The sequence below is a fragment of the Diadema antillarum genome, unplaced genomic scaffold (assembly GCF_040938485.1).
Source record: "Diadema antillarum isolate AM-2024a unplaced genomic scaffold, OU_Dant_1.0 scf00000210, whole genome shotgun sequence".
Lineage (NCBI taxonomy): Eukaryota > Metazoa > Echinodermata > Echinoidea > Diadematoida > Diadematidae > Diadema > Diadema antillarum.
In genome coordinates, this window is record NW_027271099.1 from 1197207 (window position 1) to 1225076 (window position 27870).

The following is a 27870-nucleotide window of genomic DNA, read 5'->3' on the forward strand; positions in this document are numbered from 1 at the left end:
ACAATTTTAAAGCGTGTTTTTAAAGAACTCATTTTGAACAATCCTCCCAAAGAAAACAATCCTCCCAAAGAAATAATAGAACTAAACATCATTGATGGGTGTGTGTGCATGAGCTTCATGTTAGTGTCACGTTTACCGTAAATAAAAATCGTTCGTCGAATCACAGTTAAGGTACTGGTAAGTTCTTCAAAATATATATCAATGCAATATACTGCAGTATTATGCCTTTACAGTGCATCATGCACATTGGACGAAATTACGAAACAATTACCGATGGTCGTTTAGCTTCGGCAGATTTTATCATGGAGAGATAGAGAGGAAGGGAGAGGGAAAACTATGCAAATACTATTTTTCGTAAAGATCGCCTTGACTTTTGTTTGAATATAGACGGATCTTCTTTTTTTCATATCGCAATTTTTTTTTTTTTCACTGAACTCTTGCTTCGTCAAACTGGCCGAATTCACATCAAATCAATGAATTTAATTGTTTCACAGCTAAACAAGACAAGTATTGTCGTACCGGTATAGCTGAAACGATGCCGGTTTAGAATATCCGTATAAGCCGTGTTGGATCGAAACGGGCACATTATGTTCGATATAACGTGATGTAGTTCATTCTGAATAGTTATAGGCAGCAAAGTATATATTGAAAATGAAAAGATCACGATACAAACATATTTTTATATTCTTTTCTCTTTTTATTTTTCAAGATGAAAACTGTCCTCCAACGCCTGATTTCTGCATGGAGTATTGTACTCGCTTCAAGCATTTTGTCAAGTATTTGACTTCAGATGAGTTCTCAAGGTGTGGAACTCACAGTATGAAATTAACCATTGACTCTTTCTTGGGCTGAAATTCGTTTTAAATAGTTGACATCACAGTCCTCACGTCGAATCATGTGGATTTGACGCGAGTCGAGATGGTGTGAGAGCTACCCTAGAAATCGCTCTTTCGCGAGCGGAAGTGCGTCAAAACTTTGCAATCAGATCATTTTCTTTTCTTCTTTTTTTTTTGCATCTGTCTCCGAAAAGGAAAGCGAAACCAGAGCTATTCCCACTGTCACTATTGTTTACATCTTGTTCGAGTGCGATATAAGAATATCATGTGCTTGTGGGGCATAGCCTCTTTTCTTTCTTTCTTTTTCCAGAACAGTTTGTATAGGTGGATTGTGTGTCATGATTTTTATCGTTTGCCCCAAATCTTTTCGTCTGTGCAGAACGCGGAATTGCGATATGTTTCAGTAGTTTTATTTACCAATTTATTCAACTTTCATATATTTATTAATCTATTTCTTTATCTACTAACTTATTTATTCGTTTTGTTTGTGGGTTTTCGCATGACTTGTAGTTAAACGTTAATATCGTGGGAACACCTCAATAAACGCCACTTTCTTGGCGAGCTGAGGAAAGACAAAGACGAATTTTAACAAAACAAAGTGTTGCTAAATGAATTGTGAGGTATATGTAACCATTTAAGTCTTGGAAGTAGGAATGGTCATACCACATAACGCGGACTTTGGTTTCTGTGTATAATAATTTGTCCGCATGCTGAGCTTCATTTTGCAACTCACAGACAATGATATTGTCTATACAGCGTAGGCCTATATCTTAGCAACCACTTTACTGACAGACACCTGATAGGCTGTTGCCTTGGTGTTGTCATGGTAATTGCAGTGATTGTAATCGACAGTTTTATTGAATTTATTGAAGTATGTCTAAGCCTACAAAATGGCCCAGCTAATGGGAACCAATAAGAATTTCCGTCAACTATTAATTAAGTTTAGAATAATACATTTTCATCAAAATCCCATCCGTTATGATTGGCATATTCTATACTGCTTGAGTGACAAACTACCATTTGGGTTAACTGCCACTTACATGAAAATGAAATATACTTGTTGATAAGCATACCGTCAAAGAAGTGCACATTGAAATATTCAGTGTAAATATCGCAGCAAGATTATTTCATGTTTTATTACGTACTTGCCACTGTAAATAAAGAAAGTAGGAGTTATTTTTATATGTTGTATAAATCATCTACTACAGACGACGTGTTTTTAAACATTTCATCGAGGTTCGCCGAAATTCTCGTTGCAAACTGAACATATTGATTATTTGTAATAAGGAGACTCAAAATAGCATGTTAACGTGATTAGGATATCTTACCTTTGCCAATAACAGATTCCTCACTTGACAAGTTGAAATCACTTTTATTGTCGAAGCAAATTAATTCTGTCAGATAAGGCCCTTATTGAATCTGTGCCTTATTTGGAATGCGGATCTGCTGGTATAAAGAACTAACCAAAGATTTTATAGATATTTCTCTTTTTTATCATTTTTCTCATTCTTGATCTTTTCAAGCGCGATTTCAAACAAGATGTTCGTATCGCTACTGTTACATGTAATATTTGTTAGTCAATTTATTTTGCTATCCATACATTGACTTTCTTGTACGGCCGCGTCATATTTCGTGCGATATGTGATGTCAATAGTACACAAATCATGCACTGGTTGTGTTGATGTTTTATTATACGAGTTAAATGTAATATCGATGTCTCCTCGGCATCTCGGTTTTGGTCCTTTCTTCCTCACAGTATCAGAATATTGTGGGAATGGGAGAGATTGCTCAAACAAAAACTAAAACACTGGAAATGGTGTGGGTATCATTTCATTACTGATTCCAGTAATCTTTGTCTTAGTTTACCAGCATGCATTTAAAGTCTAGCAGATCCTCTGATTTTAAATAGCGATCATATCAAGGACATACAAAAAGTCATGTGCGTGCATCATAAGAAAAAGAAAGCTATTTCAGTAAGCTGTTTATGTAGTGTGCTCAAGTTAACATGAAGCGACAAGGTAGAAGGGCCTACTTTCGAATCTGAGTAGGCGTCAAGTGTCATTTATTCATATGTTCCGCATTGAAACAAAGTCATATATGCAAGTCTCAACTCTCAAAATGTTAACATGTGCTTTTGCAACTTTTATATTATATGGTGAAAAAAAAGTGATCCGTTGAACGTGGTACAAAGCCACCATGATGATCAATAAATGACAAAAAAGTAGATGGATGTTTTGAGTTGTTATTTTGTGGTCACGAGAGTAACCAATATATTGATCGTTGATAAGAGTACAATGTAGGTACAATGTAATTATATGAGAATTGGCAGGTTATGTTCAGAGGCTTCACACCACGTAAGTAACTAAGTTTACTAAGTCTTCCATACTCAATAATGAATTGAGGCATAAACATACATTTCTTTCCTTTTTTTATAATCCAAGACACATATTATGAAATTTACATGCGGTATTCCACCTTCTAGCTTTAGATGAATGAAATTTGGTTGTGACATTTGGCCGTAGGGGAAAAAATAGTTTGGCTGAATTTGATCGTAGCATAGATTGAGTTTGGCCATGAAGACTAGAAGGGCCACCAAAACATATGATTTCCGTTTTAATGGTGGCTCTGAACCAATGGGCCACCGCCATTGTCAAATCTTGATATTTGATATTTGATATATGATATATGATATATGATATATATAAGTGGAGAGTTAGCACTTTTAGCGCTGGTTGGAAATGATGTATCCAGAGGCCAGGGTAATAGTCTGTGAAGCGCATTGAGATACTTAACAAGTGTGAAATGTGCTATATAAAAACTAACTATTATATATATATATATATATATATATATATATATATATATATACATATATATATATATATATATGTATATATATATATATATATACATATATATATATATATATATGTATATATATATATATATATATATATATATATATATATATATATGTATATATATATTTATATATATATATGGGGCCTATTATGCATATATATATATATATATATATATATATATATACAGTGTGTCCCACAAAAAAAAAATGCTAATGGAACTGGGTATGGGTATAATGGGTTTAATATTAAAATTATACATTATATTTTTTACATCTTTATACCCGTAAACTACAATTAATTTTCTACAACTGGATGAAATTTTATGAGATATGGTCCAATAATCACAAAGATATAAGCATTTTTTTCATGACACATCAGGGCCTTGTTGCATAAAGCCCTTACCGCTGGACTTACCGCTCCTTTCTAGTCTTCAAATTAGCGGTAAATTTTATAATCCTTGATGCTGATTGGCTGTGACGCCTAATTTTGACGGTAGTTACCATTGAAATTCAACGGTAAGTTTTATGCAGCGGGCCACAGGAAACCTCTCTATCCAAGTTTTGTATTAAGTAGTGTGTGTAGTCAGGTTCGGCTAACAAGATTTGTTATCTATTCAAGTGGTGCAAATTATATCTTTTCACGTTCAGTCACGGGCATATATCTGCAAGGATTTTCTTTTGTTCAGGACTTGGGGATGACCTATTCATTCATCCCTCTCTGATGAATAGAAATTCTTGAATATTTACGCCCATGCGTTGAGCGAAACATGACAAAATCTGATCGAAATCTGAACAGTGTACACGATGAATTCGAGGAAGAATTCAATCAACGAGCACCTTGCAAGGCGACAATACTCATAAATGTGCTCAAATACAGGGAAACGGGTGCAAGCAAAAACCTTAACAAAGGCAGATCGGGGAGAAGAGTAACAGTTCGAACACAAGAAAACATTGACATGAACCACATGAGGCAAAGCCTCATTCAAGAACCCCGAAAAAGTTGCAGGAGAAACAACGTTCCACATGTGATTGGACTACATACTTCATTCAACGTAATAATGAAACTTGGATTGAGAGGTTTTCCGATTAGTGCTGAAAGAAGGCTCATATCTCTGTGTTTAATAGACCATATCGCATAAAATTTCAGCCAGTTGTATAGAATAAATGCTAGTTTACGATTATATAATTATATACAATATGATTTGGTACTTTTCAAATTATACTCATTTAGAGTGTCATTAGCATTTTTTGTGGGACATGCAGTATATATAAACATATATATATATATATATATATATATATATATATATATATAGATAGATAAGTAACAAAGCTGCAACAAAGTTCATGCTGTATTCACCAACGGTTTATTTCTTCACAAGAAATAAACCGTTGGTGAATACAGCATGAACTTTGTTGCAGCTTTGTTACTTATCTTTTTATCTTGCCAACACGTGGACTACCTTATCAACATATATATATATATATACATATATATATATATATATATATATATATATATGTATATATATATATATATATATATATATATATATATGTATATATATATATATATATATATATTATATACATATATATAAATATATATATATATATATATATATATATATATATATATATATATACACACACACACATATATACACACACATGCATTAAAATGTAATGATTGTCAAAATCAGAATTATAAATTCACCTAATGTCACCATCAGAAAAGAAAAAAAGTATCACTGCACAATAGGTATGAAGTCATTCAAAAACTAGAGGAATCTGATATTGTTTTATTGATGAAAAATAATTCACAAAAGCTCAGATTGTCCCAGTCATATGGTACAGCCGTGTGTGCCCCATTTTTGTCATGCACAATACGTGAGAAATCAGGTTGGTATAAGGATAGCTTGAACGGAAAAGAACCCTATCAATATTCATCATAGAATGGGAAGGATTTTACATCACTCCAATAGTCTACAGCAGGGGCATACTGCTGTTTCTTGCAGTTTTCATGATGTGAACTCTTTAGCAAAATACTCGAGTATATCTATGAAAGACATTGTATCAAATGCCCATAATTGTTGGCATTATAGGAATGAACATAGTAATGTGATATTTATCTACCTCTGTGCTTAATAAATGTTATTTAATTCTTAAAATTCTAATAAACTGGTAATAAACTTCCATCTTCTCTCCAGTTCCAACAATTCATGATCAGATGTCGCACATTATTTTCATTCACACCATCACCAAGATAAGTACAGACAAAGGAATCACCTTCAACTCACAGGATGAGAACCCAGTACAAATATTTTCAATTATCACACTTGCGCTGTAATGTACCATTCAGCAAATTCCAACATTCTGTACGAGAAAATTACAATAGACATGTCTGAAATGGAAATGATTTGAAGTGTCTAGATTTAAAGTACATGAACATTAATTTAAAGTGCCTAGAGTGTCTAGACATGCCCGTGAAGGCTGAGCTCCCTGTATTGTATGTTATACCACATGATTATCGAACCTCCTTACTAACTTCTATCTCATTTTATACACAATATGCTTTTATCATTAATGAGGATTTTACCGTACTCTACCCCAGCTTTACAACTCTGCCACTATGAGATTTACATGATTCTGAGATTTTACTTGTCTGACATGTAAACTAAACTATAGCCCGACAAACCCCAAAATGAATAATATAGACTCCAAGAGAAAACAGATTGTCAATTCCAAAGACCTGTGCATGCTGTTATGTCAACTACATAGTGTTTTTGCCACTCTTCCCTACAGGAACAGATTTAACACAAAAGATACTTTCCCGCACATTGCAACAACAAAAAGAAAAAGAAAAAAGCAGTAATATAAAGATACCTATTTACACTTAAAATTGCACCGTAAAACTTGCCTCTTTGTATTATCAGATTGCGATAAATCTCTCCTTTTTGTGCAAAGAAATAATAAACAGCAAAATTGATAAAAATCCTACAAGCTGCAGACTTTTACTCTGACATATCACTTTTGCACAGCCCATTAAGTAGATTTAGCAAAAACATCTTGGAAACACAAAAACACTCATTGGTAAAGGTAGCTGACCCTTTTTACCAAGACCTTTCTACTTTCCCTTATATACTATCTACATGTAGCTCTAGAAATGACTTGCCCAATATCGTATTTAGGCTACTCTGTCTCTTTTTCTTTTTCACATAAAGTGATAAAACGAGTCTCAACTATTTTTTATGAAATGTGCTTTCTTTGAATCGTGAAGGCATCTTCTGGCTACTGTGTAAGATCTGAGTATAAATAATCAAGTACATAAAACAAAACTTGTTTTCTTTATCATACAAGATGGGTTATATCTGCTGGTTATGATGAACTGTTTTTTTTACAAAAGATTCTGCAACAAAATACACACAGGGTTACTACAAGAAGCACTCTCGGAACAGGAGGATGTTAACTACTAGCTCTTTTTAATGAGCTTTCAAACCATCTTTCATTGATGAGGAAAATGTAATTTTTGACATACCTGTTGCATTGTAAGTATGAATCGAATACTTTGGATACGTAAAGGGATAAATCTTAGTATACAGATTCAAACAAGCCTGTCTTCTTCTATACAATTGCCCCCCCCCCCCCCACACACACACAGAGAAATGAGGGGTAACCTTTAACCTGAACGTAAACTGGTGTTACTGCAAATGAAATATGAGCCCTGTGGAGATGCTGGAACAGAACTTGTGTTTTGGGAGCTTTGCTCTACACCGGCAGGCTTAGATACTCTGCTACGAACACATGGAGGATCTTGCTGAGGTTCTGGATGGTGGCGTCATCCAAGGCAGCTGCGTTATCCTGCATGGTGTGCCACACGGACGGAAACGGGCTCGGAATCAGGTGCAGAATTCGCACCCCTGTGGTCAAAGGGAGACAAAGTGGCCAAGCATGTCAGGGATCATCATAGCAAACTCATGCACAACGAGAAAACAAACAAACAAATACAAGGTGACAACCGCCGGATGCTAGGCAAAGAAATTAATCCATATGTGCTCTGCAGGTATGTTAAACATCTGTATTTGGTTTGATGGTCGAGTCTTTCAGATTCTATACTGGGGACTAGAACATTACAGGATGAAAGCACAGGAAATTGTTCAGCTGCCCATAAAGTAAGAAAGAGCTTCAGTTGTTATTTCCCACTTTGGGATACAGGAATTGTGCAGCAAGAACATTATGTAATGTACAGTTTGAATAGTTCTTAGTCACAAGGTCTGTCTAAACTGATGCTTGCCAAGAACAGATGTGTGAACATTTGGTTGTTTCAGTGTACAAGGTTCGTCAGAAAAGTTCCAGAACTGGAGTCATATAAGATTTATTTCAGACCCAAACTTCAAACTAAGAGGTTTCACCTTCGAAGTAATTGATTTGGAATATGTAACTATGATCTTAGCTCTCTGCAGCCATCAGATTTTTTTCTGCATAATTTTATATACACATCCTCTGTTTCAGGTTGTTTAGCAATGAGCACAGAGCAAAAAACAAACGTGACATTTCTGGTACGGTTGGAGAAAACTCCATCAAAAGCGCTGAGATTGCTTCAGCAAGTGTACTGAGATGAGACAATGTCACGCACACGTTTTTGAGTGGTGCAAGAGGTTTAAAGAAGGACGAGAGGACATGGAAAATGACCCCAGGAACGGAAGGCCCTCAACAACCAGGACTGAGGTGAACATTGAATGTGCCAGGCAGATGGTGAGTGGCGATCGTCGGCTGACTGTTCGAATGATGGCAAATGAGCCTGGCATGAAACTTGCATGCATCGATTCTTCTGGTCATCACTCAGGAATTTGGGCACCATCTTTGCGCAGGTTTTCCGCATGTCCAGATCTACAGTGAGAATCTTCCAGACGCTGTCCTGATTCATGCCAAGCTCATTTGCCATCATTCAAACAGCCAGCCGACGACTGCCACGCACCATCTGCCTGACATGCTCAATGTTGACCTCAGTCCTGGTTGTTGAGGACCTTCCACTCCTAGGGTCATTTTCCATGTCCTTCTTTAAACCTCTTGCACCACTCAACATCATGTGTGCATGACATTGTCTCATCTCCACACACTTGCTGCAGCAGTCTCAGCGCTTCTGAAGGAGTTTTCCCCAACTGTAACAGAAACCTCAAGTTTGTTCGTTGTTCTGTGCTCATTGCTAAACGACCTGAAACAGAGGATGTGTATATAAAATTATGGAGAAAAAAATCTGATGGCTGCAGAGAGCTAAGATCACACTTACATTCACTAGATAGATTATTTTGAAAATGAAACCTCTTAGTTTAAAGTTTGGGTTTGAAATAAATCTTTTATGACACCAGTCCTGGAACTTTTCTGACACACCTCGTATTTAACACTGCTTGCTTAACCCGTTGAGGACAGTTTGATTTTGCTACAACATGCATTTCCCATAGACGCTTGCCCGAGTATACTTGGGACTTGTCCTCAACGGGTTAATGATTGTGAAGAGTCTGCATTGCATGCACTGAGAAGGCATTATGGTCTTCTGTATTGTGTGATTTTATGGAAGTACTTTATACACATACATAAAAACAAATAAGCAAACAAACTACCCCCCCCCCCAAAAAAAAAAAAAAAACAACCAAAACAAACAAACACACAAAACAAACAAACACTAATGCTGCTCAGCATAGACATGGAAATCAATTTCTTCAAAACATTGAATTGAAAATCTTGTACGTGGGAACATATCTTTTGTGGTCAACTGCCAGGAAAGTGACCACTAAAAATGCAACATCCAGGTGCAGAGGCATGCTATGTCATATATTCTTCACAAAACAACACCTGACCCTGCCAACTGTCAAAAACTTGGTCAAATATTGAATTTCCCCCGACAGGCACTGATGCCAAAAGATTTTAGTGTGTTATCAATGCACCTTTGGCATATACTTTCTAAATTAGGGATATAGAATGACCTTGTTTGCAGCAAGCTTCAAGGTTAATTTAGTGTTTCCTTCAAAATGACAATGAACTTAATGTTCATTACAATTACATTTCACAAGTAAAATGCTTTAATACACCCACAAACACATTGTATGTCACTGAATTGATTTATCAGATGAAGAAAGTAAAGCTTCTATTTTACATGACGTTCACACACTGACATTTCTGATGGCATGCTCTAACTTACTGCAGTATGTAAAAGAGTGTTAGTAATGTTTAGTATTAACTAGAAATAATATTGTACTAGCACAAAGTTTCACACAAAAACAAAATCAATTAGTTTCAGTATTTGGATTTGCTGTACACATTTTCTAGATTTGCATGTGTGCATGCCTGTGCATTTGTGTGTGTATGTTGATGGAGCATTTGAGTAGCTATTCTCAGGAAAAAAAAAAATCAATTAAGACGAGTGATACAAACCTTTTTCTAGGAACGGAATGTGATCATCTTGTATGCCTCCACCAAATCTCTGATTGCCATTGAAATAGTTTCGGTTGTAACGAGAAGTCAACTTGGCTCTCTTCAGCCGTTGTTCTGGAAAGAGGAAATGAAAAGAAGACAAATCTATCATATCACATGAAAAATACAAATTAATTTCTTTGCTTAAATTTTCTGATGATATATCAGAAAATATATATATGACAAGTGAAACTGTGAGAGGCAGTCCAAAGACTACATGCATTTAGGCTTGTCTGGTGAATAAAATAATTCTACTCTCAAGTGTTCAGACATTTCATTACACGAGGAAAATGGTTAACTCTGTTTCATGCTACTGAAGCAAAATTTATCCCCATTAAATGTATAAGATTTAAACTGTGCAGATAATGGATACACGGAGCAGACAGTAAATCCCCAACAAATTTCTTGTCAGTTACATCAAAGCAAAGCTAGACATTTTCTGTACAACTTTGCTCATTACATGTCGAGGGTAACAAAAAATCTGTGAAAGTTACATGGATTTCAAACACAGAATGTTATCCCAAAGCAGTACTTCGATGATGTCTCTAAATAATGTGGCACACCGGGGGTTTACACCAAGGCACATAAAGAGTTAACAGAGCCTTTCAAACAAGAGTTACCGTGACAACGTACGGGCAGCATCCAGGAAATCTTTATTACCCTGCCTGTTAAAACAGTCCCTAAAAAATGTTGCTCAGACATTGTCGCTGTCACTTTGCCAAATTGTACCCTTACTCTGACCAGCTAGGGTAATTGGGGCGACATTACCCAGACAACCATTCTATTAGAACGCAACCGCAGTAACATTCCTTTGAAACACTCAGCATGCATGTTGAACTCTGCAGACAGAAAATGATTGGCATGCCATGTGCCTATCACGTGCATGGATTGTAACCACTGATCTCTATGTAGTTGAGATCAATGATTGTAACCATGTTTCATTTACCAACAAGATTGCCTCCCTAGATGTGCACAATCTAGAACAATAGGCAGTGCTGGCCGGTGGGCAGGTTAGTCGCATCAGCGGACACACCCCCTTCACGGAAACCTACCCACAGAAGGTTTTCGGTGTGTGTGTGTGTACCCCTCATTCTTTCCTGTGATTTTATTGCCCGACGCTAGGAATTTTGTTCTCCGCATGTTGTCGCGACATTGTCTCAGTAAGGTCTGTTTTAATAGGGCTTTCGACTACTCCGGCAGCCAAAATGCAAAATGTGCAGCGAGCCATTCAGCCATCTAACTGCATCAGCTGGATGCAGCGGACTGTTGAGCAAATCATGAATCACACTTGTGCTATTGCATCACAGCCTTCTTTCTATTTTTGATGCAAATGGAAGGGGCAACTATCAATATTTGGCATTAAGTACATGTATATGGTTTGAGTTTCTACGAAGTGTAACAAAGGAGGTTAAAGAGAAGGAGTTCCAACTGGCTATAATTATTAAAACAGCTGTCAGTTTTCTATGGATGCATGAAAGAATTCCACAGGCGCATTTGTGCCTCTAATGACTAGGGCTTGATGCTACCATCTTTCTGAGCAATCTGCCGATTTATTTTGATCCCGAACATATTGTTCAGTATATTTTGCTTTTTTTTCATTAAATCAAATGGGCATTCCCACAGTAAAAGGGTACATTTCAGGGATGTTGCTATATTTTCAGGTTCCAATGTGCATTACCCCAAATACAATACCATCTTTGAGATAGAAAAGATTATCACAGCTCTAAAATTCTATTGAACATTGTGTTTTATACCTTTTATAGACTAAGTGTGTAACATCAAAAATGTAACAGCAGGCATGGGGGAAAATACTAAACTGTCTTAAAGACAAGACAATTTTCCTCGGAGAGAGATTCAATTGTCTTCCTATCTGTGAGACAAATCTAGTTTGGCACATTCTTTGAGTGGCAGCATCAAACATGGGATCAAAGGAAATAAGACTGTTGCGACTCCATCTCTTGAACCTCCTTGGTATAACACCATAAGTCTCTCCTCTAGAAGGGGCTTGGCAGTTAATATTTGATGACTATCTTTATCATGGAGCTTACCTATGTTGGCCATGCGATTGTACCAGGTACTGGTTGACCTGAAAAAGTTGGGGATGCTTGGATTTCTGGCCCCCAATAAATCCAGCAAAATAAACATATCCTGGGGAAAACGATAGAAAAACAAACATATATAAATACATAAGGCACAGTAAGATGGTGAAGCAAATAACAATGTGTATTTGAACCACACATACCACTACAGATGCTACATTACAATTTCTACCATAATTTTGGTACATTTTTAAGAAAAAATCAGAAAAGAAACTAAAAAGAAATGCACGCTTGATTAGATTACAAATAATGATATGGCTGCTTGTCCATTTCACTGTCATCACTCAAACTGACAACTGACAAGAAAGCATATGAATTGGACAAAGCTGCATTAGAGTGTGACATGAACAATAGCATCTAACCCAACATCACAAAGTTTTGCAAACAATATCTAGACACTTTGTTTCAATGAAGAATAAATTTCAGCAAAATTTAAGCATGATATCCTGACTAAGACACGTACAGAGATATACATACAATATAGACCCAAATAGTGATAGTATTCGTTACTCATTATCCGTTTGCATGCCACCCAAAATTGGCTTTAACAATTCTTGTGTTGGGGAAGGTTTGAAACAATAAGCTCATCTCTGGTTAGTGGGGCTCAAGTCTTGGGTCCCTTGGGGGCATTGTCCCTATATGACCAACTTTAAAGATCTCCTTCCTCTAAGAAAGCACTACCACTGAGTTGGTTTGATACCCATCTTCATGTTTCAAGGAGACCAAAATATAAAATATGACAAAGAAATCACACAAGGGGGTCAACGACCAAAATAGTTCATCATCGTGTAAGCTGAATGCATTGCTTCTTTGTGGACAGTAAATGATTGTATGCCATCTTGCGAGTGGTAGCTGCATTGAGGTTTTGTGTGTTACCATTCCATGGAGCAGATTTGTATTCTGAGCTCCGGGCGGATGGGCTGTGAGGGACATCTTCTTTGCCAGGTGTCGTGCCCCGTATATTGAATCTTTAGAGGTCCACCTGACGAAGGCTTCTTCACCGTCAAAGAAGATGAGTTGAAGTGTGACAGGCTGTGAGGAAAGAATAAAGCAGGAAGACATTAGCAATCAAAAAATTAAGAGACCTGTTTCATAGCAGTTCTGAAAATACATAAATTAATTGTAGGTCCTTTAACACGGAATTCTGAGCCATTTAATAGTCTGAAAAGAAAGAGTAAATTTTACATGCACATAAGTGAAGAAATTGATCAAATTGAATGAAAAGTAATGAAGTTAAGAAATTTGCGAGATTCTCTAGTTTTGGCAAAACGATTCTTGAACAGCTGATGTGAACAAGCAAATGAGTGCACTGAATATGTCATCATTACACAATTTTTCTTGACTGTATGAAAGAAAGATGACGAAAATAATTTTTTCTGCTATAAAAGTGTAAAACATAATGATATTCCTGTCTTAAATAACTTCAAAATAATGATCAGTAAAATATATTAGGATTTGAGACTGGGGCATTATTCAGTTCATGCGTTTGGAATAAAAAAATATTTCCAGAGTTTATGTACAAACTATATGGCAAGTAGTGTGGCGATGACATTATCAACTATTTGCATTGATTGTATAAATTAGCAAAACTTCACAATTTAATATTTTTCCAAATTTGTATCCAATTTTGATCAAATCTTCACTGTTGTGCTTGTAAAATGTTACTACAGTACTCTCTGCATAATCGGGTGGGCTCGGGCAGAGCGTTACCCGATTAACAGAAGGACATGTCTCATTCACATTTGACACACACAATGTGCATGTACATGCATTGTACACTGTACCAAACATCTACACTGTATGCCTGACACGCGAGCTTGTAAGGCACATTATACGTACCTTACACTTGCTCGGTCACGGGCAATAATTTACACTCTTTTTTATGGACAAATATGTCTTCAGAAAACTTTGTAGTTTTGACTATAGACGCGGTAACACGCATGCGTTTTCCGAAACGAACATGTCTCTTTGCGTGCATTAGTCACATAGAACGTTGGGTTACTTTTCGAGAAGTGACTGGGGAAAAGTAAAATTATGGAGCTGGTGCATGGCCTGTTTTTCGTTGCAAACATCTCGTATGGTGAGTGTTGTTGCGGAGCAAGGGAAGGGTGCAAGTGTGTTCAACTCCTGTCTGTCTATGTAATTGTGAGTGCCAGCTACATGCGTGATGTTCATTTATGTGTGGCAAGTCGGTACGTGTACATGTGTTTTCATGTTTAATCACTCCCCAAATGATCGGTCTTCTTTGCAAATTAAGCAGAGAATGCGATTAGTCATGGAAAATTTGACATTCATGATTTCTTAAAGTGATATGTCTGCTATAAAATGAGGGTAAAAATTAGATTAGAAGAAAATTATTTACCCATTTATGCGGAAAGGCAACCCGATTATCATGTAACTATAATGTGCATTGGAAGTGATTTTGACATTACCACCCAATTAAACGGAGTACCTGTTTAAGCGATATCCGATTACGTGGAGAGTACTGTATTTCTTTTCTGACAAACTTTGAGTAGTCCAGCTTTCCCCTTTCAGTTGTATGTGTGTTCTACACAGGGCATTTTCGTCATACATCACACCTGGCTCTTTGCCAATACAACACTAGTGCACAAGGAAATTTTTGCCATTATATGCTAATGCTTGGAAACCACAATGAGTGCTGCAGTCATTTCTTAGAGAACATACAAAACCAGCTGTTTCATTGCTAAATCATATTCATATAATTTTCATTTTACTAAACAGATTTTTTCCCCATTGATTTGGTCAATGCTACAAGTGCATTTGTCTACTGCAAAAACCAGCAGCTGCAACAATCAAATTTAAATATATTTTCAACAGCCTTTGTTGTATGTATATTGGCCCCATCCATTTACAAAAAAACAAAACATTATAGAAAAACAATACTAGCTGAAAAATGCTCTGTACATGAAATGTTTGCACAAGTGTTACTCAAGTAGATTACCTACAGTTGTAACTTGCTTCACAGTTGATTTTGAAATTGAGTTGCCATTCAAATTTTCGTTGTCAAAACAATTTCTACATCTTAAATGAAGCTTTTGGAAGCTATATATAAAATAGATTTGTTAAGATCTGTACGAAAATACATTTTTCAAATCTCAAACTATCTACCATACTGCTATTGTTGTCTCTTGCACACATATTCTGGCACATTTTTTTTGTTGCACAATACTTTTGTTACATTGATTTGCTAGGTCACAGATATTTGGCATATCATTGCGAGAACTACACTATAAAATGCCTACAGCCAGTATCCACACCTGGAAAAAAAATTGCAAAATTGATCCGACTTTTTTTTTTTTCACCACTCACAGGGTTGGTGGCATTTGCCTGCTTCAGTGAGTTGTTGAGCATCTTAGCCAAGTAGAGAATCTGGGCACAAGGTAGGGCGGAGTCCGTGGCTCCAATGAAAGTGCCTTCGCTCTCAGGGTAGTACTTGCTGTCATAGTGGCAGGCCAGGACCAGGCGCCGCTTCACATTTGGGTTGGCTGTGGCAATGATGTTGGTGAAGGACTTCTGGCCGTAGGGCGTCTTGTCTCTGAAGGTATTCAGCTCCACACCCCAGCCACCAAGGTTCGCTAGCCTACCAACAATGTGCTGCAAAGGGTGGGGTAGAGTAATGTGTTACTAATCAGTGTACGCTTGACATGACTCAACTGGAAGGGGTGATGGTGAATTACAAGGTTCTATCCTGTGCTATTGTTACACAGTTTGAGAACATGACTCACTCATGATCATTTAAACTTTCTTTCTTCTGAAACTTCCTAGTTCTGCAGTGGGGATAAACATTAAAACAAATTACGATCTACACACTTGTGACATTCCCACAAGAGAATTAAAACCAAGGGTGCATTCAGTCCTATTTTTCTTTTTTAAAAGCATGGTAATGTAAACGACAGTGTACCATGAGTTAAAACTGAACACTCCTCAGCTGAACCCTGCCAGATTGAACTGAGTCAGCAATCATATCATGGTGGACCATCTTGCAATGTGGTCTAGAGTGTGTAAGAGCAAACTGCACAGAGCAACAAAATGGACTGAACACAAACTTGTTAAGTGTACTGTGCTGCATTGAGTTTGTATACAATTTACATTGATACATTGATCAGTAAGAATTGTAGCTTGTACTTCTTCTTTTGTAGTTATCTCATTAGTACAATTGTACATGTACTTGTTAACAGGCGCGCCGGAAGCAGTTTTGGATTGGGGGGGCGAATATTGGAGGGGGCTCACGATAGACCATACATATGTTACACAATATACACATACACACACACACACACACACATACATACATATTATATATATATATGTGTGTGTGTACAATGGCGTGCCGTGGATCGAGACATTTGGGGGGAGGGGCACCTTGTTGAAGAGTAATTTTGAGGGTGCGTATGTTTGTGCGTCTGTGCGTGCGCTGTCAGTCAAATACATTACGGAATGTGATACATTCAACAACGCAGTCATTGAGCAACATTGTAAGTTTTCCTTACATGGATTATGGAATGACGGTGTGAAATGACAAGCACTGTCGGCAACATCAGGACAATTGCATAACAATAAAATGCGAGCGAGCGGAGTGAGCGAGCTTGAAAATTTTGACATTTTACAGTCCAAAAACTTTCGCTTTGGAAATTAAGGGGGGCGCACCGGGCGCAACTGCTGGCAATTACTGGCAGCAACATTAGGAGAATGGCATGACAATTCAATGCGAGCGAGCGAAGCGAGCAAGCTTGAAAATTTGGACATTCTACAGTCCCAAAACTGCCATTTGTAGCTATGTTTTTCGCTTTGGAAATTAGGTTCGGTGTAAAAATGGCAGAGGTAAAAATGGCAGGGGTAAAAATGGCAGGGGTAAAAATGGCAGGGGTAAAAATGGCAGAGGTAAAAATGGCAGGGGTAAAAATGGCAGGGGTAAAAATGGCAGGGGTAAAAATGGCAGAGGTAAAAATGGCAGGGGTAAAAATGGCAGAGGTAAAAATGGCAGAGGTAAAAATGGCAGAGGTAAAAATGGCAGGGGTAAAAATGGCAGGGGTAAAAATGGCAGAGGTAAAAATGGCAGAGGTAAAAATGGCAGGGGTAAAAATGGCAGAGGTAAAAATGGCAGAGGTAAAAATGGCAGAGGTAAATAATTATGTGGTAAAAATGTCATAGGTAAAGTCGTCAGTGGTCGAAATGTCAGTGGTCAAAATGCTAGAGATAAAAATGCCATTGATAAGAATTTAGTCGTTGAAATGCAAGAGGACAAGGTAAAAGTGACAGAGATTTTTTTTTTCTTCATGTTTCTGACACCTTTCTCGCAATAAGCGCGAAATAATACGCCTGAAATAAAGCACGGGGGAGACCGGGGAGAAATGGGACACGGGAAGAAATATGGGACACTCATGTAACTTGAAAAATGCTCGGCCAGTCAACAATCCAATTATATCAGTAAAATGATAAGCCTCGGTACACCTGAAAATGGACATATTAAACACTAAACAGCTCGACATGTATCTTGTCAGTAAAATATCAAACTTACTTTATATCTGGTAGGGCCTATACTATGTTAATAAGTATTTCAAAAAGTGTGCAAGCTTCTGAAAATACAATTGCTTGATAACAGACATGCAGGTATGACAAATTGGCAGGGATCTTTTATTGTTTCTGTTACCACTGGGAGAAATCTAAAAGGGCAGTGTTACATTTCTCCCCGCGGCACATGTAAAGAGAGTCTTGCAGAGCTTCAGCGATCCGTGTAAATTGAATCGCGATCATTATGGTAGTCATGGACGGTGATTTCAATCTACATGGATGGGATTGGATTGGATTTTCTTACTGTTGTTGTATAACGAGGGAACAACGTTATTTTCAGTGGCTGAATCTACCAATCTCTAGCAACACACCATGTTGATAACATAATTGAATCTGACTTTGGAGCAACAGCTAAGTTTGAAAGGCATCAAACATTTACATTTTTTCGCCTGCGAATTCGTTCAACAATGGTTGAAAGAAATCCCAAGCAAACTATCACTTTTTACTCTCACTAGTAGAACAGTTTATTGCTCTAAAGTTCGTCTCCAGTTTTAATAAGCATAAGTTGGTAAAGTGACCACAAAGTGTTCATTAAACTTCGAGATATTTGTTTTTGCGCCATGTGATACTTGAACAATGTAATACAATATTTCGCAAGAGCTTACTTATGTCTGCCGATACATCTGCTGTAGTTTGTTTTCTGTGTTTTGTATTTTTACTTCTACATTATGTCGTGATCAGGCCTTGTGAGATAAATAGGCTCCTACGAAACCTGAATGTGAGAAAATAATATTGAACAGGTGAAAAACTAGCGGTTTGCTTCGACTATGTCTCCTTCAGTTCTTTACACCAAACAGTTCAAAAATATGAAAAGTAATGACAATATACTAGCCTGGACGTGAGCGGAATTCGTTTGTGCAAGACTGTGTATGTGAGAGTATGTATAATTTGCGTATATGTTTATACCCAAAGTGGGTTCGTGAGTGTGTGTATGTGTGTGTGTGTGTGTGTGTGTGTGTGTGTGTGATAACTTCATTGGGCGAAACAACATAAGATTATACTGTTTAAGGGCTTTGCAGCATTGTTGGAACCCCCTTATAATGATAGATAATAATGATAATAATAATAATGATAATAATAATAATAATAATAATGATAATAATAATAATAATGATAATAATGATAATAATAATAATACTGAATAATAAAAATAATTTCCCATAGGCCTACTAGGCTCTTAGCTGGTTTATTATTTCTCTGCACACAGACAGATTACGCCACTGCACTTGAATCAAACTCAGAATAATGAGAGTGCTCTAATCTTTTTAAAACATAATTAAATCAATATTCTTCAAATCTGCAATTTGGATTTGATAATTCCATAAATGCAGTTTGTTCTGACTATAGGTTATCATTCAAAACCTCTTCATACGTTTATATCTGACGAAACCGCTCTCATTACTTCTGACATTTTACTTCTGCCATTTTTGAGAGTGCTCTAATCGTTTTAAAACATAATTAAATCAATATTCTTCAAATCTGCAATTTGGATTTGATAATTCCATAAATGCAGTTTGTTCTGACTAGGTTATCATTCAAAACCTCTTCATACGTTTATATCTGACGAAACCGCTCTCATTACTTCTGACATTTTACTTCTGCCATTTTTGAGAGTGCTCTAATCGTTTTAAAACATAATTAAATCAATATTCTTCAAATCTGCAATTTGGATTTGATAATTCCATAAATGCAGTTTGTTCTGACTAGGTTATCATTCAAAACCTCTTCATACGTTTATATCTGACGAAACCGCTCTCATTACTTCTGACATTTTACTTCTGCCATTTTTACCTCTGCCATTATTACCTCTGCCATTTTTACCCCTGCCATTTTTACCTCTGCCATCATACCTCTGCCATTTTTACCCCTGCCATTTTTACCCCTGCCATTTTTACCTCTGCCATTTTTACCCCTGCCATTTTTACCTCTGCCATTTTTACCTCTGCCATTTTTACCCCTGCCATTTTTACCTCTGCCATTTTTACTTCTGCCATTTTTACCTCTGCCATTTTTACCCCTGCCATTTTTACCCCTGCCATTTTTACCCCTGCCATTTTTACCTCTGCCATTTTTACCTCTGCCATTTTTACCTCTGCCATTTTTACCCCTGCCATTTTTACCTCTGCTATTTTTACCTCTGCCATTTTTACCTGGCACCGGAAATTAAGGGGGAGGCGCACCGGGCTCAACTGCTGGCAATTACTGGCAGCAACGTTAGGAGAATGGCATAACGATTAAATGCGAGCAAGTAAAGTGAGCGAGCTTGAAAATTTTGACATTTTACAGTCCCCAAACTGCCGTTTGTAGCTATATTTTTTTTCGCTTTGGAAATTAAGGGGGGGGGGGGCGGCCCAGGCGCAACTGCTGGTAATTACTGGCAGTAACATTCTGTTTTACAATGGCATAACGATTCAATGCGAGCGAGCTTGAAAATATTGACGTTTTAAAGTATAAAAACTGCCGTTTGTAGCTATACTTTTTTCGATTTGGAAATTAAGGGGGGGAGGGGACGCACCGGGCGCAACTGCTGGCAATTACTGGCAGAAACATCAGGAGAATGGCATAGCGATTGAATGCGAGCGAGCGGAGTGAACGAGCTTGAAAATTTTGACATTTTACAGTCCAAAAACTGCCGTTTGTAGCTACAACTGTATATTTTTCGCTTTGGAAATTAAGAAGGGGGGGGGGGGGTGGTGCTGGCGGGGGTTAAAACTATTTTCCGGGAGCGCTACCTACGTCAGGTGTCACGTTAGTAACAATTGGCGGTGGAAGAGGGACGTATGGAAGATTTTTTTTTTTTCAGGGGGGGGGGGGGCCACACGTATAAAATTACAAAACAAAGAAGAACTTAAAAAAAAGTTGCTTCAAAAGGAGGGTTGGCATGGGCCAGTTGTGCCCGCCTCTAAATCCGCCAGTGCTTAAAGCTAACATTTTGATATTTACATATCACGATTTTCCATAGCCAAAGGCCTCTAAAAACTGCAACGGTTACCGTTGAATGCGGTTGAGATAATCTGCTCACGCGCAACGAAAAATGAATGTCTAAACATTTATGAGAGTTAGAATTACTAGTCTTAGCTAATAAATTTCCCTATTTGTATTATATCTATCTATCTATATGTATATATATATATATATATATATATTCATTTTTATCTATCTATTTATTTATTTTTCATTTTTTTCGGGGGGGGGGGGGGGGGCTTTTTGGGGGGGCAAAAATGCGTTTTGCCCCCCCCCCCCCCCCCACTTTTTGGATTGGGGGGGGGGGGGCAGATGATATTCAGCACAGGGACCAACCCTAGCTACCAGAATTATGTCATCTTTTTCAGGTCAACCCACTCACAATCAAGTGATTTTCAAGTTTGGGATTATTGCTGGTTCCAGTGTTGAGATAGCACCAGTGTTAGCACCAGTGCAGTGTTGAGATAGAACATGACATCGTTCAATGTGGAATTTAGATACACTCTGCTATGTACAATGGACTCAAGCCCACAATGAATGCCTCGAGGTCACAACCTATTCTCTACATTCTCCGCTGGTCCTCGCATAGAAATTATTGACACTCGGACAAAAAAGAAATGAAATATGCAAGTTTGTACATTGTGATGAATACAAATGCTCATAAACTGGTATGCATGCTGAAGCATCTGAATTGCCTTGTTGGCAAGTTATTTTCCTGTAGAGGAACTACATTTTGACAAACAGAGCAAAATTGTAATCATGGATCAGTGAGCCCTATCATCCCATCTAGATGCCATTATTGGCCCTTCTGATGATGAGTCACATTGTTTGACAAAAAAAAAAAAAAAAATAACTGCTGGGCTAAAATTAGTCTGCATAGTTGGCTGAATACAACACTGTGATACTAAACAATCATCTAAAAAAAAAAAAACCTAGATGTGACCATGCATCACAAAACCAACAAAAATTCGCACACACAGATTTTGTGTAAGGACTCAAAATAGGTGAGATGGGTCAAACTAGTCAATCATATTTTCTGAAAGAGCAAGATTTCCTCTCCATCACAGTAAAGTTTGAGATCATAAAACGAATGGGAAATTACATTTTCTGCAGCTGGGCCCTGTTTCATAAAGCTGTTCGTAAAGTTACGAACAACTTACGAGCGACTGGTGATCAGTTCTGGGCCCCGTTGCTAGAAACTTTGCGTTTAAACGCAACTTGCAACTGATTGTCACTGGCCAATCAAAATCATTGTGGCATGCATGTCTTCTTAATAGGACAGACCCTGAGCCAATCAGAATGGTTGTTTCAAAATTAGCAATTATTTGCAATTGATTGCAACTTTCTTGCAACACCCCCCTGATGTGCTATACTTATCAGAATTTCCATAATTCAGCACAAGAACTGATCACCAGTCGCTCATAAGTTGTTTGTAACTTTACGAACAGCTTTATGAAACAGGGCCCAGGTGCACCTTAGAGTCTCTTTCTTATTTCATAAAAACCCTTTACATATTCTCCATTTTCAGCTCTAATAACTTTTGGAAAGATAATGCTACTGCTTTGAAAGTTGGTATTAGTCATGAATAGAATGTGCTAATGGAGCATGATCAATTTCAGCTTAATCTGATACTTCATTATTTATGCCACAGAGTTTCACATCCTGTTTTTTGTCCCATTCATTGCACAGCTTGGTAAGATTGAATACTTTACAGCCTCTTTTCTCAGTAAACACTTTTCCAGAGTATGTGTTTTCTTTTCAATATCAGGAGAGGTTAGGGGAGTCCATTTGAATTGAGTTATACATCATTTAAAAGCTTCAAGTCCGCTCTTTCAGAATCTGTCCTTCACTAAAAAAAAAAACCATGTTAGGCGACTTTTTGTTGGGTTTTGTGGTGGTCACATACAATGTACATCCTTAGAAAAACACAATATACAGTGCACTCCCCTTATAATGAACATGGTTATAATGAAATTCTGGTTACAACAAAGTGAAAAATCAGGCCACAACATTATCCACTTTATGTATTTTCATTGATTATCTGTTTGGTTATAATGAAATTTGGACATAACAAAGGAAAACTGCCGGTCCCGAGGACTTCGTTATAACAGGAGTCCACTGTACACAGAATTATTTTAAACAAAATTATGCTGACATTAACTCCCTTCAACGGTACAGTTTACTGTTGGGAGAAGTGATTTAAAGGAGACCTCCGGATGATTTTCAGATTTTTAAATTCGAACAACTATAAATTAGTTATACTAAGGACAAAGTTTCAGAATTTGTGAGAACTGGGATGAAGAATTAGAATAATTTCACAATTTAGAACAACTTGCGATGAACAAGGATGATGACATGGCAGAGTCACCATAAGAATGCATGAGTTGGGGCTCAAGGAAGCAGAACAAAAGAAGAAGGCATGCATGGATTATACACAGGTGAACTCGCAAGCAAGCGGTATTGTAATGGAATTATACTGCTACATTTCTGCAATATGTGAACCTGCTACATGTATGTCATCATCCTTGTTCAGTGTAATTTGTTTAAGGTTTTTCAAAGCATTGTTTCTCTGCTCAAGAACCACAATAAATTCCACAAATCTATACATGGAGCTGTCGATTTATGTACTACATGATGTGAAATTATGAAAATCATCTGGAATGTCCCTTTAAAAAAAAAAATGTTCTAGTTCACATTTGATGCATATGTGTATGTCAGTTGTATCACAATACATCCTACCACATAACAAATTTTGTAATAAAGCCTAAAATATAAGGAGATATCACTATTTTTCTCAATAAACCATAACTGTAAACAGTTTATTCTAGAAAGAATCTTATCACATCAGTGTATAACTATTGTTCATATTTCATATATTTAACAATTTACTTAACACTGACTATATTGATTAACATTTTCACACTGGTTGTTTTTATCCCCAACTTACATTGTCCATTTCAGAATTATAGCATTTTGAAGCATTGAAGGTGGGTTTTTGTTTCATCTGCAAATTATGGTAAATAATGCCTTTAAAGTTCAATAATACTAGAAAATGATTTGCATTTGTAGCATAAAAATGTAAATGTGGGCCTTCCTGAACATTTTTCATATTCCTCTGTCTGTGCTGAAATCATAATATCATTATCATAAATTGTTTTCATTAGTAGCACATTCAAACACAACACAATCATCCTGATACTAAACTAATTTGATGCCATCATAATCAAGTATATCAATCACTACAACACAGTAATCCTGACTACATATATTACCATTAAACCGTATCAGGGCAACTACCCCCCCCCCCTTTAAATACTGATTAGTGATAAGGTTAGAGTAAAGGTTAGGGTTAGGGTTAGTTTTAGGGTATAGTTTGGGATAGGGTTACGATTAGGTTCAGGATTAGGGTTAGGGTCGCTGGAAGAGTCCCAGGTAATTGCCCAGGGGGTAATCACAATTATCATTACAAAACTATTACTCACACCATGCCTATTGCTATTATTATTATTATTGTTAAACATGATTATCACTATTCCCCCTTAACAATTTTGTAATATTGAGTCAGTTTAATTCAAATCTTTCAATCCCACTATATATAAAGGAATAAGTATCTCAAGCTGGTGGTCCTGAGGGAGTTAAAGAGAGAGGCATTCTCTTTCACAGAAAACAACACACTATGTTCCTCACTCTCAAGCCAAACAATCTGTCTCCTTCCCCATAGATGGTCATGCTACTGCACAAAATCCTTCCATTTTATCAAAAATTGCATCCCAACCCTTCCAACCCTTATCAATGTTTAAAATGAACCACACTACCCTCTTCTTTCATTATTCACAATGGTACGGAGCTTGAGCAAAGATGAGTACTTTGTATGAAAAAGTGAAGTGCTATTTCCATATACAATGACTTTCAAAATTTCAGGAAGGCAAGAATTAATTGGGTGACTTAGGAAGAGGTCATACAAGCACTTTTTGATTCCTCTGTTGCTGATTTTGATAAATGATGTGTGAAGTTGGTGAATTACTGAAGTACATGTATAGGTTACATTGTGCAGAAAGTGCACTTACCATCATGACATGCACTTTTCTCCTATCAAGTAAACAGACTGAAGGTCCCAGTGGCCCGTTGTGCCACAAAACTTTACCATCACCTAACCAGCCGGCATGGGTCGTCATATTCATCATCATGATACCAGTAATCCTAGATCTCCATGATTACCACCATCACTATTATTATCATCACATCCTCATCATGGACTTACATCACGAGCTTGCTGACTGCCTGTAGTGTCTGGCACCCTGGGTATAAGGAGAGGGGCCAGTTCTTGGTCCTTAAGGCTCTGGACGTTGACCGCATTGGCGACATCTCTCAAGGCTTGGGAGGTTAGGCTAGTGGCACGATGCCTTAGCTGCAGAAAGCACAGTACAAACAGATGAGAAGAGTCCTATTTTAGGGAAGTCATTTGTAATTGGTTGACAAAGCATACATCTCAGCGCCTCAGGTAACAAGTCATTTTCTTAACAACAAAAAGTGAAAAATACATTGTAGATCACGCTGTGTTAAAATGATAGTGGCAGTTGGTGATTTTAGTGCACATCTGGCAATTTTGTTATAATCATTACCTCTGCCAAGGCAGGCTAGGTTATGTTTTCATTAGCGTTGATTAATCTGTTTGCAAAATAAATCTAAAAGTTGTGAATGTATTTCACAATTTTGCCAAGACATATAGCTGGAAGCTGATGATATGAACAAAGGGCTTCTGTATCAGGAAAGTGGGCAATTTTTAGCATGTGCGTATAGGTGAAAATCACCTGCTCGGTGGAGGTCTGCACTTTTTGAGTGCTTTTCCAGCTGCAATATTTATTGCTAAAAAGTACATCTGAATGATACCATGATCCACAGAGAAGCTGACACATTTGAGAATGCCATTTCGTTAGTACCTACAGTGTGAAATATCAAAGGCTAATATTTTGACTTCAATTAAAGGAGGTCCATATTAATGCATGACCTCCAACAACTAAGCCCTGGATGGATCATCCACACCATGTTAAAGTAAAATTTCAAATTCCAAAACTGAGTGCTAGAGGGAGAAGTGAGCACTAGCACTAATATTTAGGGAAAAAAAGAGAGAAAAGGTAATTTCTTTACTGCCGAGTTCAGCCATTGATACTGCATGCCCAACCCTTGGCCCCTTCCCTCCCTCCCCCCCCCCCCAAAAAAAACAAAAACACAGAAAAGCACTTGGAGAGCACAGACCTCCGCCAAACAGCTACTTTCCACCGATGATCTTGAGATCAGTGATTTCACACATACGTATGCATGCTGAAAAAAAGCCTGATATCCCAATATAAAGAACCTTTGTTACGTCATAAACCCTCAGCTGCGCGTCGCGCCTCTCCCTAGCAGGAACTAGAGCATGCACTTTAGTGCGCGTATCAATAAAACTAAAAAATGCGCAGCTTGAACTTCCAAGTTCATTGATCCAGAGCTACCAAGTCTCACGCATTCTGCGTGAGACTAAAGCATTTAGGGTCTGTCTCACGATCTCACGCATGGCACCCATTTTTCTCACACATCGGGTGAAGTCTGCAACTTAGGCCAAAAATAAGGAGCATAGCTCAAAGGAATAAAGTGATAGTTGCAATTGAAGGTATATTTCCCTTTTGTCTTTCAAAATAAGTAGAAAATAGCTAGTTAAGTATGCACCAGATCGCATCATTAAGAGCTAATAAAAAAAAAGCTCCCTACCATGGGAGGGGGGACACTTGAACTTCCAAGTTCATTGACCCAGAGCTACCGGAGACGCCCAGTCATGAAAATCTCACTCATAAATTTTTTTTGAACTTGGCATCACTGTTGACCCTACCTGCCAAAAAATTGAAAATCCTTCATAAAATCCATAAACATTTCCTGATAACTACCAAAATTTAATTATCTGTTCCTGGCCTTGTGTCATTCTCAACCTTTCCTGCAAGTTTCATCCAAATCCGTGCTCAACTTGTTGAGTTATTTTGCATACAAACAAACAAACAAATCAACGGTAATGAAAACATAAACCTCCTCCCTTATTGGTGGAGGTAAATATCACATCAAAAAGCTGTTGCCCTAACTTTTAGCTAGAACTTCAAGCGAACTTAACTGCTACAGTGCTAGTCATGTGTGCAATAGAAGCAAGGACCATAAAAAAGTAAAGTTAACTTAACTGTTTTGATTTGTTAGTGCAACGTAAACATTTAAATAGATGTTGATCAAACGGCGATTGTCAAAGGTTAATAACATACAAACACTTCATCCGTTGAAAGGCCATAAGCAGGGTCCTTCTTCCACAATTCAGCAGGAGCGTCCTGTTCATTTGTCGAAGAATCACTCGACGCTTGATTACTTATCGACACAAGCACTATCCCCGTGATTACAAGCAGCACGATACAAGCACCGACACCGAGTCCAAAGATAAGCCGAAGACTCGGGCGAGAGGAGCGCTTGGGTGCCGTAGGCTGCTCTGTCATTAGGCTGGCGCTATCAGACATAGTACCGTCCTCAAACATATCCATCTGTCTCATTTTTGAGCCCCTTCCCGCCTTCGACTTCGCTATCTTCCTCTTTCCATTTCTGCTAGCCATACATTCGTGCCAAATCTGCCCTCAGAAGGTCCTCTAATACGTCATATCCTAGATTTCATACTGCTGTTGTTATTCAGCGACACATGATTCACGCTCAAACAGGATTTACGTTGTGTGATAAACAGACACGTTGTACACACAGGCTAGGCGTAACTCGTTAGAGCTGAGAGAGTACTTACACTGTATATTGTAGTATGCATGCCCGCAACCGCAGCACGTACACGAACACGCCACGAACACACACCACCACCCACTACATGTGTAATTTGTACGTCAATATCACGGTCTCACTATCGATGTCTCACTTTAGTTCAGTTTAGCCCTTACAAAAAAGAACCATGGTTTTACCATGGTAATACCATGGTATGGTAATGAACCATGGAAACCTGGTAATTTTGCCCTAGTAAAACCATGGTACATTACCA

The 27870-nt window shown here is 37.6% G+C and overlaps 1 protein-coding gene across 1 annotated transcript; it reads right to left on the reverse strand.

The window, feature by feature from the left end:
• Window positions 1–7331: 7331 nt before the first annotated feature.
• Window positions 7332–27445, reverse strand: LOC139724267 (glutaminyl-peptide cyclotransferase-like). The gene is made up of 7 exons (XM_071635408.1): window positions 27107–27445; window positions 25087–25233; window positions 15600–15884; window positions 13146–13301; window positions 12219–12318; window positions 10132–10245; window positions 7332–7619 (listed from the first exon to the last, which is right to left on the reverse strand). The coding sequence occupies exons 1-7, from the start codon at window positions 27443–27445 to the stop codon at window positions 7468–7470; spliced, it is 1293 nt and encodes a 430-aa protein (XP_071491509.1). The 3' UTR covers window positions 7332–7467.
• Between the last annotated feature and the right edge of the window lie 425 nt (window positions 27446–27870).

Coding starts and splice junctions, on each gene's coding strand:
- LOC139724267 (XM_071635408.1), bottom strand. CDS start 27,445: ATGGCTAGCAGAAATGGAAAGAGGAAGATAGCGAAGTCGAAGGCGGGA. Junction 25,234..27,106: donor TTTCAACGGATGAAGTGTTT/GTATGTTATTAA, acceptor TGCTTTCTGCAG/CTAAGGCATCGTGCCACTAG. Junction 10,246..12,218: donor CAATCGCATGGCCAACATAG/GTAAGCTCCATG, acceptor TCCTCTTTCCAG/AACAACGGCTGAAGAGAGCC.